General features: G+C 38.0%; 3 protein-coding genes across 4 annotated transcripts; all 3 read left to right on the forward strand.

Moving 5' to 3' along the window:
- The first annotated feature begins 958 nt into the window (after positions 1-958).
- Positions 959-6,193, forward strand: LOC141592678 (mediator of RNA polymerase II transcription subunit 4). 2 transcript variants are annotated; one of them, XM_074413437.1, is made up of 4 exons: positions 959-1,097; positions 2,972-3,146; positions 4,631-5,895; positions 6,015-6,193. In XM_074413437.1, the coding sequence occupies exon 3, from the start codon at positions 4,663-4,665 to the stop codon at positions 5,893-5,895; it is 1,233 nt and encodes a 410-aa protein (XP_074269538.1). In that variant the 5' UTR covers positions 959-1,097; positions 2,972-3,146; positions 4,631-4,662; the 3' UTR covers positions 6,015-6,193. The 2 variants fall into 2 exon arrangements, with proteins under 2 accessions (XP_074269538.1, XP_074269539.1); XM_074413438.1 differs by having other exon boundaries at positions 2,979-3,146; positions 4,631-6,193.
- A 2,835-nt stretch (positions 6,194-9,028) lies between these two features.
- On the forward strand, positions 9,029-12,975 carry LOC141592679 (uncharacterized). Its single transcript, XM_074413439.1, has 2 exons — positions 9,029-12,218; positions 12,429-12,975. Exons 1-2 carry the CDS (start codon positions 9,260-9,262, stop codon positions 12,782-12,784), a joined length of 3,315 nt encoding a protein of 1,104 aa, XP_074269540.1. The 5' UTR covers positions 9,029-9,259; the 3' UTR covers positions 12,785-12,975.
- A 490-nt stretch (positions 12,976-13,465) lies between these two features.
- Positions 13,466-14,643, forward strand: LOC141591272 (mediator of RNA polymerase II transcription subunit 4-like). The gene has a single exon (XM_074411612.1). It carries the CDS (start codon positions 13,731-13,733, stop codon positions 14,442-14,444), a length of 714 nt encoding a protein of 237 aa, XP_074267713.1. The 5' UTR covers positions 13,466-13,730; the 3' UTR covers positions 14,445-14,643.
- The last annotated feature ends 1,826 nt before the right edge of the window (positions 14,644-16,469 follow it).

Below are 16,469 nucleotides of genomic sequence, written 5' to 3' on the forward strand. Positions count from 1 at the left end.
GTCTATCTCAGTTATTAAGGGCGGTTCATTTAGTGAGCTGCACTATATTTATGGAGATAATGTTTTGTATTTAATTAAAACATGTGATTTCTATAACAATAATGGAAAAACTAATTACATACTCTTATTATGTTACTTGATGTTTTATAACTAAAATGATAACTACTAAATGACAAAACTCCTATGCTAAAAACACTAATAGTTCATTGATCAACTATACCAACCACGAACTTTTGTTTATTATAAATGGTTTAAACATAATTGAACTTCTTTTATCAACTATAAAATATATTTATAAAGATGGCCCTAATAGGAGCCCCGTGCATCGCACGGGCTTTTCAATTAGTAAAGTTAGTTAATTATAAAAAGTAGTATTTACGTAACTTTTACACTATTTTTTTTAAAGAGCTACTTTTATTTAATTTAACTTATTTATAATTTTAATATTAAAAAGTAGTATTTACGTAACTTTTATACTATTTTTTTTTAACGAGTTACTTTTATCTAATTTAACTTATTTATCATTTAAATTAAGTAGTTAAGTCTTAGTGAAATTTCAAGGGTTTCAGGTCAAGCCTCCCTAAAACCATTCATGTGGTGTGTTTATGGCACGAGGCTTAGCCTTTAGACAGATTTACTTGAATACTTCCATCTTAAATACGAGTTTGTATTAAAAAAAAACATTTTAATTTAAGATATATTTCCTCCGTTCCGGTCAATTGTTGTCTTTTATTTTGGCACAAAGATCAACGAAAGAGGAGGAGACCAATTATTAAATAACAAGAGTATCAAATTGAGTGTAAATGTTCCAATTGCTCATCAATTATATTCCTAAAATATAAATGATACGGAGTAAATGATAACAATTGAATGAGACACCGAAAAATAAAATTAGGACAACAAATAATCGGGACAAAAGAGATATAACTGTTTTAAATAGGGATTTTTTTTTTTCTTTTTCAATTAATTCCCTTCGCCCCTTCTCTCTAAAAGGGCCCAAAGTCCAAACCAAGTTTCTATAGACTGCGAATTTGCGAGATTGGGTGCAATTTTTCGTTGAACTTTGAAGGTTCACTGAACTGACTGAAGAACCAAGGGTATGTTCTTTTCATCCTATTTTGTCTTTCAATCCTAGTAATTATTTACACTTTCCGTCTCAGTCATTTATTTACTCTTTATATTCGTGGTAAGGGTTGTAAACAAATGATTCGACTGAGTGGTACCAAATTGTATAATCTCTGTACTGTATGAGTTATTGTTGTTAAGTTGGTAGTAGATATAACCCAGAAATTGTGAATAATTTTTAAATTCGACAGTGGTAATTTTGTTTTAATTAAGGTTATCATGATTGTAAATTAGGGAACCCAATTGTTAAATTCATGCTATTAAGTTGTAGTTCATGATATTCATTGATTGAGGTTGAGTTAGTTGCTGAATTCAATATAAATAAAGTATAAAGTGTTAATGGTGACTACAACAACATTACCCCATTGCTTCAATGCTTCCGTAAGTTGCGGGGTAAGGGGGGTCGGATGTAAACAGCCTTACCCTTGTTGTGTTAGTAACATAAAGAGGTTGTTTCCGAATGACCCAAGTGTTAATGGTGATTCTAATTAAGAAATTAAAGGTGGAACTGTGGAAGTAATTGCTTTGATTGTTGATTATTTACTACATATCCTTAGTACTTATCATTGTGGTTAGATTAGTTACACAGTTGATTTCATTAGTAGTAATCTTGCTTCAAATTTGTTACATTAAAAGAAGTTATTCGTCAAGCGTTTCATCTCTGCCTATTGAGTGTGTTGTGTAATCTGATGTTCCGATGGGTGTGCTTGAGATTTGGATAACAATAACGGGTTAAAAGGCTCCAAATGATAGGAAAGTAGAGACAGTGGTAGACTGGTAGTAGTAGTTGAGGGTGGAAATGAGGGAGGGAAGGTATTACTACTTCATAAGACTTGGTTTGGATGAGGTCATTGTTACGGGAGTAAAGAAGCTCGACACAATAAGACAATGGAGGAACATGGTAGTAGATGGTGGGGGAGTAATCGTCTAATTGATACTTCTATCAAGGTTGTCTTAGGGTAATGCATTACTCTATATGGGAGTAATAGGTCTCCATCACCCCTTTGCCACTCTCTATGCCAACCCCGACTGCAGAATAGAATGAACGGGATGCCTGCATATGGGGATAGCACCACAACATAACTTCTCACCACTTTCTTCCACTATTCCACAATTACCCCTGTTCCAAGCAATATTATAATGGTGTAATAGTTACTACTTCTATGATAATGCTTTACTTCCATAAGCGAATCATGATCCCATCCTATTATCGCCTTTTTCCACCCTAGTGACTCTACATAGGATAATAGTTATCTACCCTAGCTATGTTTTACTGTTTTAGCCATACGGGATTAATAGTTCCCCTCTCACACCCTTCTTCCTTCACCACCACCCTCTCCCTCCTGTCTCCTGTCTCCTTTTTCTTTTTTACTTTTTACTTCTTTTATCTTTTAACAATTACCCCATTCCAAGCAAGGCCTAAATGCTGTTGTGAGCTTTAACTGGATTTCTTGGTGTTTCTGTTATCACTCATATGTTCATTGTACAGTTTAGCTTTTGATTTCCTTAATTCCTTTCACCTAACATGCTAACCGAAGTGTAAGGCTTTGATCTTTCTAAGATTATAAATATTTGCAGTATGCCGGATTCTTTATTTGTACAGGCTCTCTCTACATGGGACCCGTAGGACCCGAACATGACAGCCTTTGCAAACAATTTATATGTTTTTTAACCAGTGTATGCTCTTCTATGAAAAATTTACCCTAGTTCTCCAACAGTATAGCAGGGGGGAGTCTATACAAAACAGTTGGAAACTAAGTAGCATTTCTCTCAGTATAATGTACAATGCGCATTGCTCGTGGCTAATGTATGATTGTATGATGATAATTCTTTTTTTTCTATGCAGTTCTCAGGCTGACAAAAATATTGGAGAAAGGGAAGTTAGAAATATTTATAACTGTGGTTTAAGTAGTGTCGGCTGGCGGCTACTGGATAGCTGGATACCAAAGATTCGATGGTCTCTACACCAATTGTACATCAGTGATCAGTGCCAAGACATACTACAACCGCTTCCATTGAAGGTATGCAATAGCATAGTGTGTACTCAATTTAAATTTGCAGAGGGGGAGAGGAGGATAAAGGGTTGTTTTATTCGTTGGAAAATTGATTCAAGAATATGAATTTCTGATTAGTAGTACCACATCTATTCGACCTCAGCCCACAAATCTAACCATCTAGCAAAACCCGTGGTATTTACTGCTAATAATTTATTTCCCATTTGAAGTCCCACACTCCCACAGTCCCACTTGATACTTTGATAGACCAGAGCCATTTAACAGACTAATATTCCGTTTAACTAATTGCTACAACCAGTTTGAATATATCGACTCATTGAATAATATAGATGGAGAGACCTTTTGAATTGCTTGGGTGAGTTGGGACATTTGAATAGGATTTGGAAGGATGGGATAATACTGGCTGTTTCTGGTCCTACAGTAAATCAATAGAACCTGTCATTTTGGGATGGGGCTTAAGAAAAGGTGGTTTTGCACTTTAACCTATAACAGATGTCAGGGATCCAAAGTTGAATTTTCTCCAGCTCATAAATTTAGCCGATAGAAGTTTTATGCTAGCCCAACATTTTATATCATAATTATTTGCTGCATTGCGTAAGTTCTATACCCATAATATTTTGGATTCTGAAAATCAAAATGGCTAATCCGTCACTTTGATATTTTATATTCAAAATTTTAAGTTGTGTACATGTAAATTGTAATCCTGTATGAAGGACGTTTAGGTTGTGATTTGATTTAAGAATTACCATTTCACTTTTCCAAAAATTTACCTTGAATATTTTTCGTGGTACTCGGGTGGGTCAGTTAGGGTCGGACATTTCGGGGTTCGGGTTGTGTCCAGTCAAACTATTCCCCAGATTGGGTTTGGTTTGCATCGAAAGTATTTCTTCCTTGGTTCCTTCTGCTGTTGGGACAATTTGAATTGGTTTGAAGTTTGAACTTCGGTATGATGGAGTTTTAGGTCTGATCTGCGTTGTTCAAGCTCATTAAGTTTGCCTTCCTCTTAGTGCCGATTCATAAATTTCGTCTCTTGGAGTTATTTGGTGAATACACTGTTTTTGTGGAACTCAAAAGTGAGTGTATAATGTCGGATAATACTGATATTCCCGTGAACTGGCTCGTTTAGATACTCTTTCAGTTTAAGTCTCTGATTTTTGTGGGATTTTAAGTTGTAACAGCAGCAATGACCCTAGTTTTAACATAATTAAAGTTACTTTCGCTTCATTTTTCACATTTCTATCTCTTGGCCATTCAGGACTTGTTAAAAGTTGGCGATTGATTTATGTTGCTGTGTAAGCTGGTTTCTTTGTGTAAAAACCTTGCTAATCTGGATCTTTGAGATCTCTGTAGCTATTGGACCAGATTTTTCTGCAGTGAATCTATGCGAGACTAACTGCAATCCTTATGTTTCCTCATTTAATAATACGGGTAATTGTTATCTTTCACATGTAAGATTGTCTCATACTGTCATGTATGTTTTCTCATTTCAGGTTTCTTCATCTTGCTGCACTGAATATTCAAAATGTTCCAAAATGTGCCTCACCAAATTGTGCCATCGCCAGCCAGGCTTGGCCTGTCAAACCCTAATTCACCAGCTCTTCAAAGTCCTAGTCCTGCTGCATCCAAGCCCACCTCTCAGCCATCTCACCAGCCTAACCAGCCTAACCATCAACAACAGATAACCTTGTTAACTCCAAAAATAACGTCGCCCACTCTTCTTTCCCTTCTCCCTCCTCTTCCAAGAGCTCAAACTCTTTTACTTCAGATGGGCTCTTTAGCCACTAAACTCTTTGATGTCTCACCCAATCGTGCTTCATGGCTTAGTGCCTTTCGTGGCTCACTTCCAACTTTCCTTTCTTCCCAAATCCAATCCACGAGTTTACCTACACTTGATTCCTCGGTTTCCAACACCAAGGAAATAATCTCCCTTTTCACCTCTCTTCAAACTCAGCTATTTGAAGCAGTTTCAGAACTTCAAGAAATTATTGATCTTGAAGATACCAAACAAAAGCTAAACCGTGAAATTGAAATTAAAGATGCTTCTATTCTTTCTTTTACCAAGAAACTCCATGAGGCTGAGCGAGTTCTCGACATTCTTGTGGATGACTACGCTGATTATCGCCGCCCCAAACGATCAAAATCAGAAGATACTGATGATGACTCGTCTAGCACAACTGTTGCGACTCAGTTGAAGTTGTCAGATGTCATCTCGTATGCTCATAAGATCAGTTATACAACATTCGCACCACCCGAGTTTGGTGCTGGGGGACCACTTCGAGGCGCTCTTCCTCCGGCTCCACAAGAGGATCAAATGCGGGCCTCCCAGCTCTACACTTTTGCCGATCTCGATGTGGGGCTACCTAAAATGGCTGAGGACAAGGAACGAGCTATCGAACCCCTCATGGAGATCCCTACTATACCCGAGCCTAATCCAATGGGTCTCCCCCCAAATTTCCCGCTTTCTGTTCCAGCTGGTTGGCAACCAGGTATGCCGGTGGAGCTACCCAGAGATCTACCCTTGCCGCCTCCTGGATGGAAGCCTGGGGATCCCATCCCATTGCCTCCAATGGAATCAGCTCCATTGTTATCTCCTAACAGTGTACACCAGCAACAACGTCCTGCTGCTCCTGCTCCTCCTCCTTCAAGAGCATCTGAAGTTGTACATGTCAACCCTATTGACATCAATATTCTTGGTGATGACAGTAGTGATGAATATTCTAGTTCTTCCGAAGAAATGTCAGACGACGAGGATTAGGTACATCACGATTTCATGAATTTTAGTCGGTAATTTGGTATCTAGATGATATATTCCATTTCAGTTTGTGGTAGTATATTTATATGAAGTCACGAAGCAATGTCACATTTTTCTTGCAGATTCGTGCATTTTCGGAAGAGATTAGAAATTTTAATGTATCTTGAGGTAGAAATAGATTAGAAATTAATGTATTAAAGATTGATCTTGTTTTTTCCTTCCAAGATTTTGTGGATTGTTTTTTCCTTTGGTTTTTTTGATCCAGGTAATATAAATTATAAAACTATGAATGTAGCATGTCTCTTTGACATTATGTTATTTTACATTTTGTTCCTTTTCTTCCCAGTCAGGTATGAGCAGTTTTGAACATTTGTTATTCTGGATAGTAATTCTTGTATCGTGACTAATATTGTTTGTGGTTTGCTAAAAATGATGTTCAGAAGACTCGAACATTTGTTATTATGGATAGTAATTCTTGTATCATGACTAATATTGTTTGTGATTTGCTAAAAAATGATGTTTAGAAGACCCTTCAGGGGAGAGAGTGAGAATAATTAAGCACTCGTTGAACCAAAGACATCATCCAGTGTGGTTGTTTGGTTCAACGAGGCGGAATGGAATAAAATGGAGTGGAGTTTTGATTAAAGGCTAGTTAAATTAAAGTAGATTCTAACTTTACCTCAACCCTTTGGAATTTCATACCGATCTTCCTCCTTTGGAATCAAACTCCATTTCAAATCACCCCAACTAAACAATAGAATAAATTCAAATTCATTCACTGCATTCCAATGTAGCCAACAAAACACCCCCGATTTCCCTGACTTGGAGATCTTTGGTAGAATCATATTTGTACTAGCCTAATCTAACTCGAGAGTATCCGTGAGCAAGTATTGACTACTCTATTTAATGATCTGAATTATGAATTAACTTTATAACAACTCAAATAAGGTAAATTTAACACTCAGTATATACATGGTACACAAATGTTACTTTGAATTTCAAAAGATGAGAAAACCTAACTTATGTCCGACCATACATCCCTTAAGTTGGGAGTAAGTTGAGTTGAACCAAACTAAGACCAAATAACAAAGGATAGCCCGAGAAAGCCTAACTTATGTCCGACCATACATGCCTGAACTTGAGTTAAAACCGACGCTACTAACCGACACTAATAACCCACATACTATAAAATGTATAAACTCTCACAGTGATAATATACCCGTTTTAAATATAAAACAGGTCAAATTAAAACTAAACTTATCACATCTATCTAAGTATAAAATAATACGTAAACTGTTTTAACTTTTAAACGGATTATTTAGAATAAAATGTACACAAAATCTCATTGAAGACGGCACGTATCCGTCACTTTGGAGTGACGGATACCATTTCCTCTCACAAATGACCCAAATAGAGGAGAGAGGGAAGCACATGGGGGTGCCCCCACCTTGTCCCCCCTATCCGTTTTGTGAGTGACATTACCCGTCACTTGCTCCGACCCGTCTTCAGCCAGACTAACTGTAAAATGTAAAAGAGGGCACAATGGAGTAGACCTGGCAAAAGCAACCCGACCCGAAAAAGCTGACCCGAGACCCGAATTGACCCGAACTACATCACCCGAATGTGACCCGAAAACCCGAATTGACCCGACCCGACCCGAACATGGCCCGAGCTTTCTTGACCCGTACTGGCCCGACCCGAAAATGACCCGATCCGAAACCACCAAACCCGAAAATGACCCGACAAAATATACCTCTAATTGAACCGAAAAGACTTGAAATGGCTATTTCTCTATTATTCATTGACCCGAAAATGTCCCGATCCGAAACAACCCGACCCGCTTGACCCGAAGCAGACCCAACAACAAACCCGAAATAGACCCGAAACCCGAAAAGACACGTACCGACCCGAATTAACCCGAACTCAACGAGAGACCCGAATTGACCCGACCCGAACCCGACCCGTTGACCCGTTTTGCCAGGTCTACAATGGAGTAGTGGATTACGATTAGACACCGACTAGGAGCCTACCAAGTTGAAGTGATTGAATAGAATGCTTAAAGTGGGAGTGTTTTTTTTTTTTTTTTTTTGACAGCAGGGAGTGTGTTAATACTCGGCTTGTATCACTAATTTGGTAATCTATCACTAAAAGACAATACGTCAAAAACACTACAAAAGTATCCTTACTGAGATACAAAAAGGAACAAATACTTGAAATGCACAAAAGTAGGTGCTCTCTTATATTCAATCGTTCATACTTGTTCACACCTTATAGTAGTACTAATGTATGATCATGGGGCATGGCCGCATGGGCATTTAATTGTTGACACATCGTAGACTTTCCATGACTCCACTTTACACTTAGTTACCAATCATTTTCATGTGATTAATATTACATTACATAGTGATTACAAAAATGTGCTCTTCAGATTCTCTATCCCATTTACGTGTCTCATTATAAAAATTCAATGAGGTCAAGACATGTGACATAACTAGTACATGTGACAAAACGCCTTATCCTCTTAAATTGAAACCGTTTTATTGTTAAGACATGTGACATAACTAGTACAAAAATTCAATGAGGTCAAAAATAGTGAAAATGAAAACAATTGATTGTACTAAACTAAATCTCGGTTATCTTTTCAGAAAGTAACACCAAAATTACAATATCCAAGTGCCTTCAATGTGACTTCGCTACTGGCTATAATGAACATGTTGTAAACTTACGCCTTACGGTGATTTTAAATTACACTTAACTCTTATTTTAAATAAAACCGTCTCAATAACTATTATGACAATTAATTATGTTGGGACCAAATTATGACAATTAACTATGTTGGGACCATATCTGATTTTAGCACAACAAACACCGCAAATTCTTATTTCAGGCAGACTATTTTTGTCTGAAATAAGACGGATTAAATGTAGCCATTTTACGATAAAATATTACCGTCATTTTCCAGGTAAAAAATGACAATTTTAATTATAATATTTTGTCATTAAATAATTACATTCTATTAAAATAATGATAATATTTAATCCGTCTTATTTCAAACCCGTTAGAAGACGACTTATTGATTCATTAATTGTACATTTGCATGTGCAACTGTAACCTTCACCACACTACTGAGTAAAACAGTGTAAAACTGTAAAGTGCATTCAGAAATACAGAAATTCAGAACTCCTCCATTCACACTGTCAGTCCTTAACCTTACTTAACACCACAGTAATTTCTCTCACATTCTCATATACCTGAAAAACATGACTCAAAACACATTACTTTGTTCTTTTCTGCTCCATAAATCCAATATTCTTCCAAACATTCCATGAACAAAATCTGGTAATCTCTTAATTTCACTACTAAAATAATGTCATTAACTAGTAAAACTACATTTTTACTGTTACATTACTACATATTTACTCTGTTAACTTCGTTTAGTAATTCATATGCTTTGAATTCTGATGAACAAGCTGTAGTATCCCTTATATCCAACTGGGTTGTTCCTAATTCTGCAAAATTTAATAGTTCTTCTTCCAATTTTACCCCTTGTTCATGGATTGGTGTGTCCTGTGACAAAACCCATCATGTAATTTCACTTAATTTTTCCGGGTTAGGAATTTCTGGTTCTTTAGGTTCTGAAATTGGGAATTTATTTTATGTTAAATCCATTGATTTTAGTAATAACATGATTTCTGGTAGTATCCCAATTGAGATTTCTAATTGTAATTCTCTTGAATATTTGGATTTAGCTGATAATGCTTTGACTGGTGAAATTCCTGAGAGTTTTGGGAATCTTCAGAAGTTGATTTATTTGAGCTTGTTTGGTAATTTACTGACTGGTCAGATTCCAGAATCCTTGTTTAGGGTTTCAGGGTTGCAGTATCTTTATTTGAATAGTAATAAGCTTAATGGTTCGATTCCGGAGAATATAGGGAATGCTAGTGAGCTTGTCTGTCTGTATCTTTATGGCAATCTGTTATCGGGTTTTATACCTTCGTCGATTAGTAATTGTACTGCACTGGAAGAGGTTTATTTGAATGAAAATGAACTTGTTGGGAAGTTGCCTGAAAATTTGAGTAATTTGGAGAAATTGGTGTATTTTGATGTGAGTTCAAATTGTTTGGTAGGTACTATTCCTGTAGGTTTTGGTAATTGTGAGAATTTAGAGGAGTTAGTTTTATCGGATAACGCGTTTCATGGAGTTATTCCGGAAGATATTGGCAACTGTAGTAAGTTAGGCACATTTGCTGTTAGAAATAACAAGTTAACTGGAGTGATACCTTCTTCACTTGGTTTGCTGTCAAATTTACAAGTTCTTTACCTTTCGGAAAACTCTCTGTCTGGGAAGATACCGATGGAGCTTGGAAATTGCAAGTCATTGACCGATTTACAGCTGAAAGAAAACAAATTAGAGGGTGAAATTCCAAGTGAACTGGGGAACTTAAGGAAATTAAGCTATCTTGAGCTGTTTAATAATCGTCTGTCAGGGGAAGTTCCGCTTAGTTTTTGGAAAATTCAGACCCTAGAGTATGTTATTATATATGGTAACAATCTAACAGGAGAGTTGCCTTGGGAAATAACCGAGTTGAAAAACCTCAAGAACATTTCCTTATTCGAGAACAACTTTTCTGGAATCATTCCTCGAGGTTTAGGGATAAACAGTAGCTTGCTGCAGGTTGAGTTTACAAACAATAGGTTCACTGGTGAAATCCCGCCCCACCTTTGTTTCGGAAAACAACTGGAAGTGCTCAATCTGGGTGAAAACATGCTTACGGGTAGCATTCCACCTGGTATTGGGAGTTGCTCTAGTTTGACAAGGTTAAGGCTTGAACAAAACAAACTCACGGGAGTAATTCCGGAGTTTGCTGAAAATCACAATCTATCATTTATGGATGTTAGTGGCAATAACATTGAAGGGATTTTGCCGCAAAGCCTTGGGAAATGTCGGGAACTCTCTTCAATCAATCTGTCGAGGAATAAGCTTAAAGGCGTGTTACCACCAGAGTTCGGGAATATGACTAATCTTCAAGCTGTGAATCTATCTCACAATCGTCTGACAGGATCGTTACCATATCAACTCGGGAACTGTAGCAAGTTGCTTCAATTTGACGCATCTTTCAATTTGCTGAATGGGTCACTCCCAGAAAGTCTAAGTGCTTGGACGACCTTATCCGTCTTGAACTTAAGAGAGAACAAACTTAGTGGAGGAATTCCCCTCTTTCTATCAGAATTACAGACGCTGACCGAACTTCAACTTGGCGGGAATTCGTTTGGAGGAGCAATCCCTTCTTCGATTGGTACATTGACAACTTTAAGATATGCCTTAAATCTCAGTAGCAATGGTCTAACAGGTGAATTGCCGTCTTCTTTGGGTAGTTTGGTTAATCTACAACGCCTAGATGTATCACAAAATAATTTGTCAGGATCCTTGACGTCTCTTGGTAATCTCCCCTCTTTAATTGAGATAAATGTTTCCTATAATCATTTCTCCGGTCCAATACCTCCGACATTGTTGGGTCTATTGGGCTCATCGCCATCTTCCTTCTTGGGGAACTCTGAGCTCTGCGCAAAAGCAAGCACATATATCCGACCATGTGATGGTCAAGGGGGAAATCATAATAGGCGCCTTGATGGTATCCATGTGGCCATTATAGCTCTTGGAGCAACATTTTCTGTTGTATTTATTATTCTGTGTGTTTGTTACGTCTTTCTGAGACGCAAAAGAAGGCGAAAAGACGATGCTGAAATTTCAGTCCAGCAGGGTTCTTCATTCTTTTTGAACAAAATACTGCAAGCCACTGAGAATCTCTGTGAAGATTACATGATTGGGAGAGGGGCACATGGAATCGTCTACAAGGCCAGTTTGGGCCCAGACGAAACCTACGCTGTCAAAAAGCTTTCACTTGGAGATCAAAGAATTGGAAATGGGAGTATGGTTAGAGAAATTGAGACCTTGGGGAAGGTTAGGCACCGGAATTTGGTTAAGCTGTGCGATTTTTGGTTTAGGAAAGATTACGGCATAATATTGTACGAATACATGGAAAATGGAAGCCTCTATGATATTCTTCACGGAACACGTCCTAATGTGGTGTTGCCTTGGGATGTACGGTATAAGATAGCACTTGGAACAGCTCATGGATTAGCGTACCTCCACTTTGATTGTCGTCCTGCTATAGTGCACCGTGATATCAAACCGGAGAACATACTATTAGACTCTGATATGGAGCCTCATATTTCTGACTTCGGCATTGCCAAGCTTTTGGACCAATCAAGTTCATCTACTCAGTCATCTGTAGTCACTGGAACTACAGGGTACATTGCACCAGGTGCTGACTTCTGTCATGTCGGTCTTTTGTATTTTGGCCTCTTATTTTAAATTAAGTCATTTGAATTTTCCAGTGAGGTGTGCGTTCACCCATGGACGATTCTAAAGGATGATTCATGCCAGCTGACCCCAAATCATTTTGGGATTAAGGCTCTGATGTTGTTGTATTTGAATTTTCCGCTATGATCCTAATTTTGAAATCATTGTACAGAGAATGCATTTGCTACGACAAGAAGTAAAGAATCAGATGTGTATAGCTATGGAGTAGTATTGCTCGAATTATTAACAAGGAAGAAGCCAGTGGATGCATCATTCCCTGACGGAATGGATTTGGTGAAATGGGTCAATTCGATGTGGGATAGTTCTCAACAGATTGATAAGGTGATAGACCAGACTCTTCAAGAAGAATTCATAGATTCTAACGTCATGGACGAAGTATATGACATGTTGTCGATAGCATTGAAATGCACGGAAAGGGAACCGAGCAAAAGACCAAGCATGAGAGAAGTGGTAAAACAGTTGGAAGATGTCAAGGTTTCTGGTAGACAGAAAAAGTCTTTTAGTTAACTATGGTGTTGCTGCAATGTTGATGTTCTTATGTATATATACTATTAACAGATAATGTTGTTTTTGTAATGGCTCTGTTAATTCTGGCTAAACCACCGCGACTATGGTGTTGTTGCTATGCTTGTCTGTCCGATGGAAATCTTTTGAATGTCGTTTGGTTTAAAGGGAGTTATAAAGACAATTTTGATGCACATGCACAATTAGGACTAGCATCTCCGTCTAGGGTAGAGAAATGAGAATTAGCACGGGTCGTTGATTGTCTTAATTACCTAATGATAATTGGCGCAGTAGTAGCATGGGGCTGCGCTTGGTAGGGAGATCTGCGGATCGATCCCCCACAACTACGATTGAGAGGGGTTTAAATACCGTAATCCTTGGACACGCCCCGAAATCCGGATTAGTCGGTCCAATGTGGCTCGGATTACCGGATGATTTAGACCAAAAAAAAAAAAAAGATTTCCTAATTTTAACCGAATAATTATAAATAATTAAGTATTTCCTAATTCCGGTAAAAAAATATTTCCTAATTCTAATAGAAAAGTGGATCAGATTTCCTAAATTAAATATCCATATCCATTATATAAACAAGAAGAAATTGGGTTTTTTTGACAAGCTTTATTTGATTTCGCCCAACTTTTCAAAGAGTACAACCAAGTTTCTCTACTGATTGCAAATTTGCGAGGGAGATCACTGAAGAACTAAAGCTATAACGTCAACAAGTAAGTATTAAATAAAGATCATACTTTGTTAAATTCATGCTATTAAGTTAATTATACTTGATAATTCTTAGTGTGTATAATATACTTCCTTTGTCCCAATCATTCGTCTACCAGTAAGTCATTGAAGGAATCTCGTGGTAGTAGTCGATGTTGATTCTTTCACGTGTAAAATTGTCTCATACCGTTATACTTGTATATATTTCAGGTTTCTTTGGAGAATATTCAAAATGTTACAAATGGTGCCTCACCGTGAAAGTGAAATCAAGTGTGCGCCGGTTCTTACCTTTACTAAGAAAATGAATGCGGCTGAGCGACTTCTCGACGTCCTTTTAGACGACTATGCTGATTATCGCCGCCCTAAGCGATCAAAACTAGAAGATATTGATAACTCGGCTACCACAACGGTTACCTCTCAGTTAAAATTGTCAGATATCATCCAGTATGCTCAGAAGATCAGTTATACAACCTTCGCACCACCCGAGTTTGGTGTTGGGGGACCACTTCGAGGCGTTGTTCCTCCGGCTCCACAAGAGGATCAAATGCGGGCCTCCCAGCTGTACACTTTCGCCAATCTCGATGTGGGCCTACCTAAAATGTCGGTGGAGATCCCTACTATACCCGAGCCTGTTCCAATGTCTCTCCCCCCAAATTTCCCAGTTTCTGTTCCAGCTGGTTGGCAACCAGGTATGCCGGTGGAGTTACCCAGAGATTTACCTTTGCCGCCTCGTGGATGGAAGCCGGGGGATCCCATCACATTGCCTCCAATGGAATCAGCTCCATTCAATGTACACCAGCAACAACAACAACGTCCTCCCGCAAGAGCATCTGATGAAGTTGTACATGTCAACAGGGTTGACATCAATATTCTTGGTGATGATGACAGTAGTAGTGATGAATATTCTACTTCTGAAGAAGAAGAAATCTCAGACGACGAAGATTAGCTAGCTACACTCGTGATTTCGTGAATTTTAGTCGATAATTTCTAATTTGGTATCTAACATTTTGTAGAATTTATTGATGATATATTCCTTTTCATCAGCTTGTGTTTGTATATTTATATGAAGTCAGAAAGCAATGTCACATTTTTTTTTGCAGATTCGTGCATTTTCGGTAGAAAGAGATTAGAAATTAAAGTATTAATGGCTGATCTATTTTTTCATTCTTCAAGTGTGGATTGAACCAAACTAACAAACGATGATATTTTAGCTTGACAAAACCTAGCTTACTTGATATGCCCGACATGATTTAGGAATTAGGATGTCATGAATCGGTTGGATCGGATTTTGCGAGATTAAAACCCAATCCACTTATTTAATGGATCGTGGGTTCATATCAAAACTTTAAAATCCACACTCGATCTGGTATATTATTTCCAAATTCATACCGATCCACAATATAATCCATAACTCGATCCCAAACAAAATTTGAGTTTATAAAATTAGATCTAATGTCCATGTGATGCAGGGTTGCATTGTAGTATTGTTTTTATAAGCGAAATGATTGAATGAAACAAGCTTTAGAATCTAAGGTGTATATAATACAAGTTCATAATATAAAATGTTTCAATTAGTCTCACTATAGACGGATATATCCGCTTAAAAAGTGAAAAAAAAAGTCAAATACGCTTAAAGTGATGATATATTTTGGTTACCCATCACGTAACTTGTTGTCTGCCTTATGCTTAAATTAAGTGGGTGGATATTTGACCCGTCTATAACTATAAACGGATATCTCTCGTCTATAATGAGAATTTGTGAAAATGTTTATAGGTGAAATAAATTAGGTAAGTGAGCCAAATTGAGTGTGGATGAACAACTTGTTCATCATAGACATTTCTAAAATAGAAAGGTAAACAATTCAACATCCAAAATAAAATAGGTAAACAAATGATTGGAATGCAGGGAGTAACTTCTAATAATACCTTTAAGGGGCGTATATTTCGCGCATGGGTAGAGTTGGCAATCGGGTCAGTCGGGTCGGGTTTGGGTCGGGTCACGTCGGGTCGAGTCATATCGGGTTCGGGTCATATCGGGTCAGCATACCCTTTCGGGTCGAGTCGGGTTGAGTTCGGGTCGTTATCGGGTCGGGTCATTTCGGGTCAAATGATGTGGCCTGCCGGGTTTGGGTCGGGTCATTATCGGGTTCGGTAAGTTAATCGCATTACTATAATTTTTTACCATTAAATTTAGTTTTTAACCTATTATTTGGTTTAATTAATTCATTACTAAGTCAAACATATCAATCTAAACACAAAATTACTTTCATTTTGATCAAAATTAAGCTTAATAATTATCGGGTCATCAATTTAATCGGGCCAAGATTCGGGCCGGGTCAATATCGGTCGGTCCGGGTCGGGTTCGGCCACCGATAATCGGGTCGTGTCGGGTTACGGGTCATCATCGGGTCGGGTCGGGTCGGTTTCGGGTCACAGTATTTTCGGGTTCGGGTCGGGTCGGGTTTGCTCGGGTTCGGGTCGGGTCACTCGGGTCGGGTCAGACTTGCCAGCTCTGCGCATGGGTATGGGTTTAGAATCAGGAACTATACTTGAGTGGTATTGGTGATGTGAACACGGTACGAGAACTTTAACGAAAATTCTACGAGAAAATTACCGTATCAAGGGACGCGAAAAATAAAACAAAAACAGTCCGAATAAGGCTTGGGGGCCGTGCAAACCGTGAAGAAAGGGATGAAGAACCTCGAGAAAGACCAAGGCCAAGTGCATGGAACTACCTAGTTTTTTATACCACCTAGTTTTCTTAATCGCCTAGTTTTCTTCCTAGTCTTTTCTAGTTTTCTTCTAAAGTCTTTCCTAGTTTTTCTACACTAGTCAAAACTAATAACTAGGCACCTAGAACTCATGCAAACATTGAAAGCTTGCCTTGGAGCCCAAGCATCATTCGGCCTATATAAGGCTTGGCTCTCTTCATTTGTAAGCATGATGTTTTGAGTAAAAAAAGTTCACCATG

Source organism: Silene latifolia, chromosome 7 (genome assembly GCF_048544455.1).
Source record: "Silene latifolia isolate original U9 population chromosome 7, ASM4854445v1, whole genome shotgun sequence".
NCBI lineage: Eukaryota > Viridiplantae > Streptophyta > Magnoliopsida > Caryophyllales > Caryophyllaceae > Silene > Silene latifolia.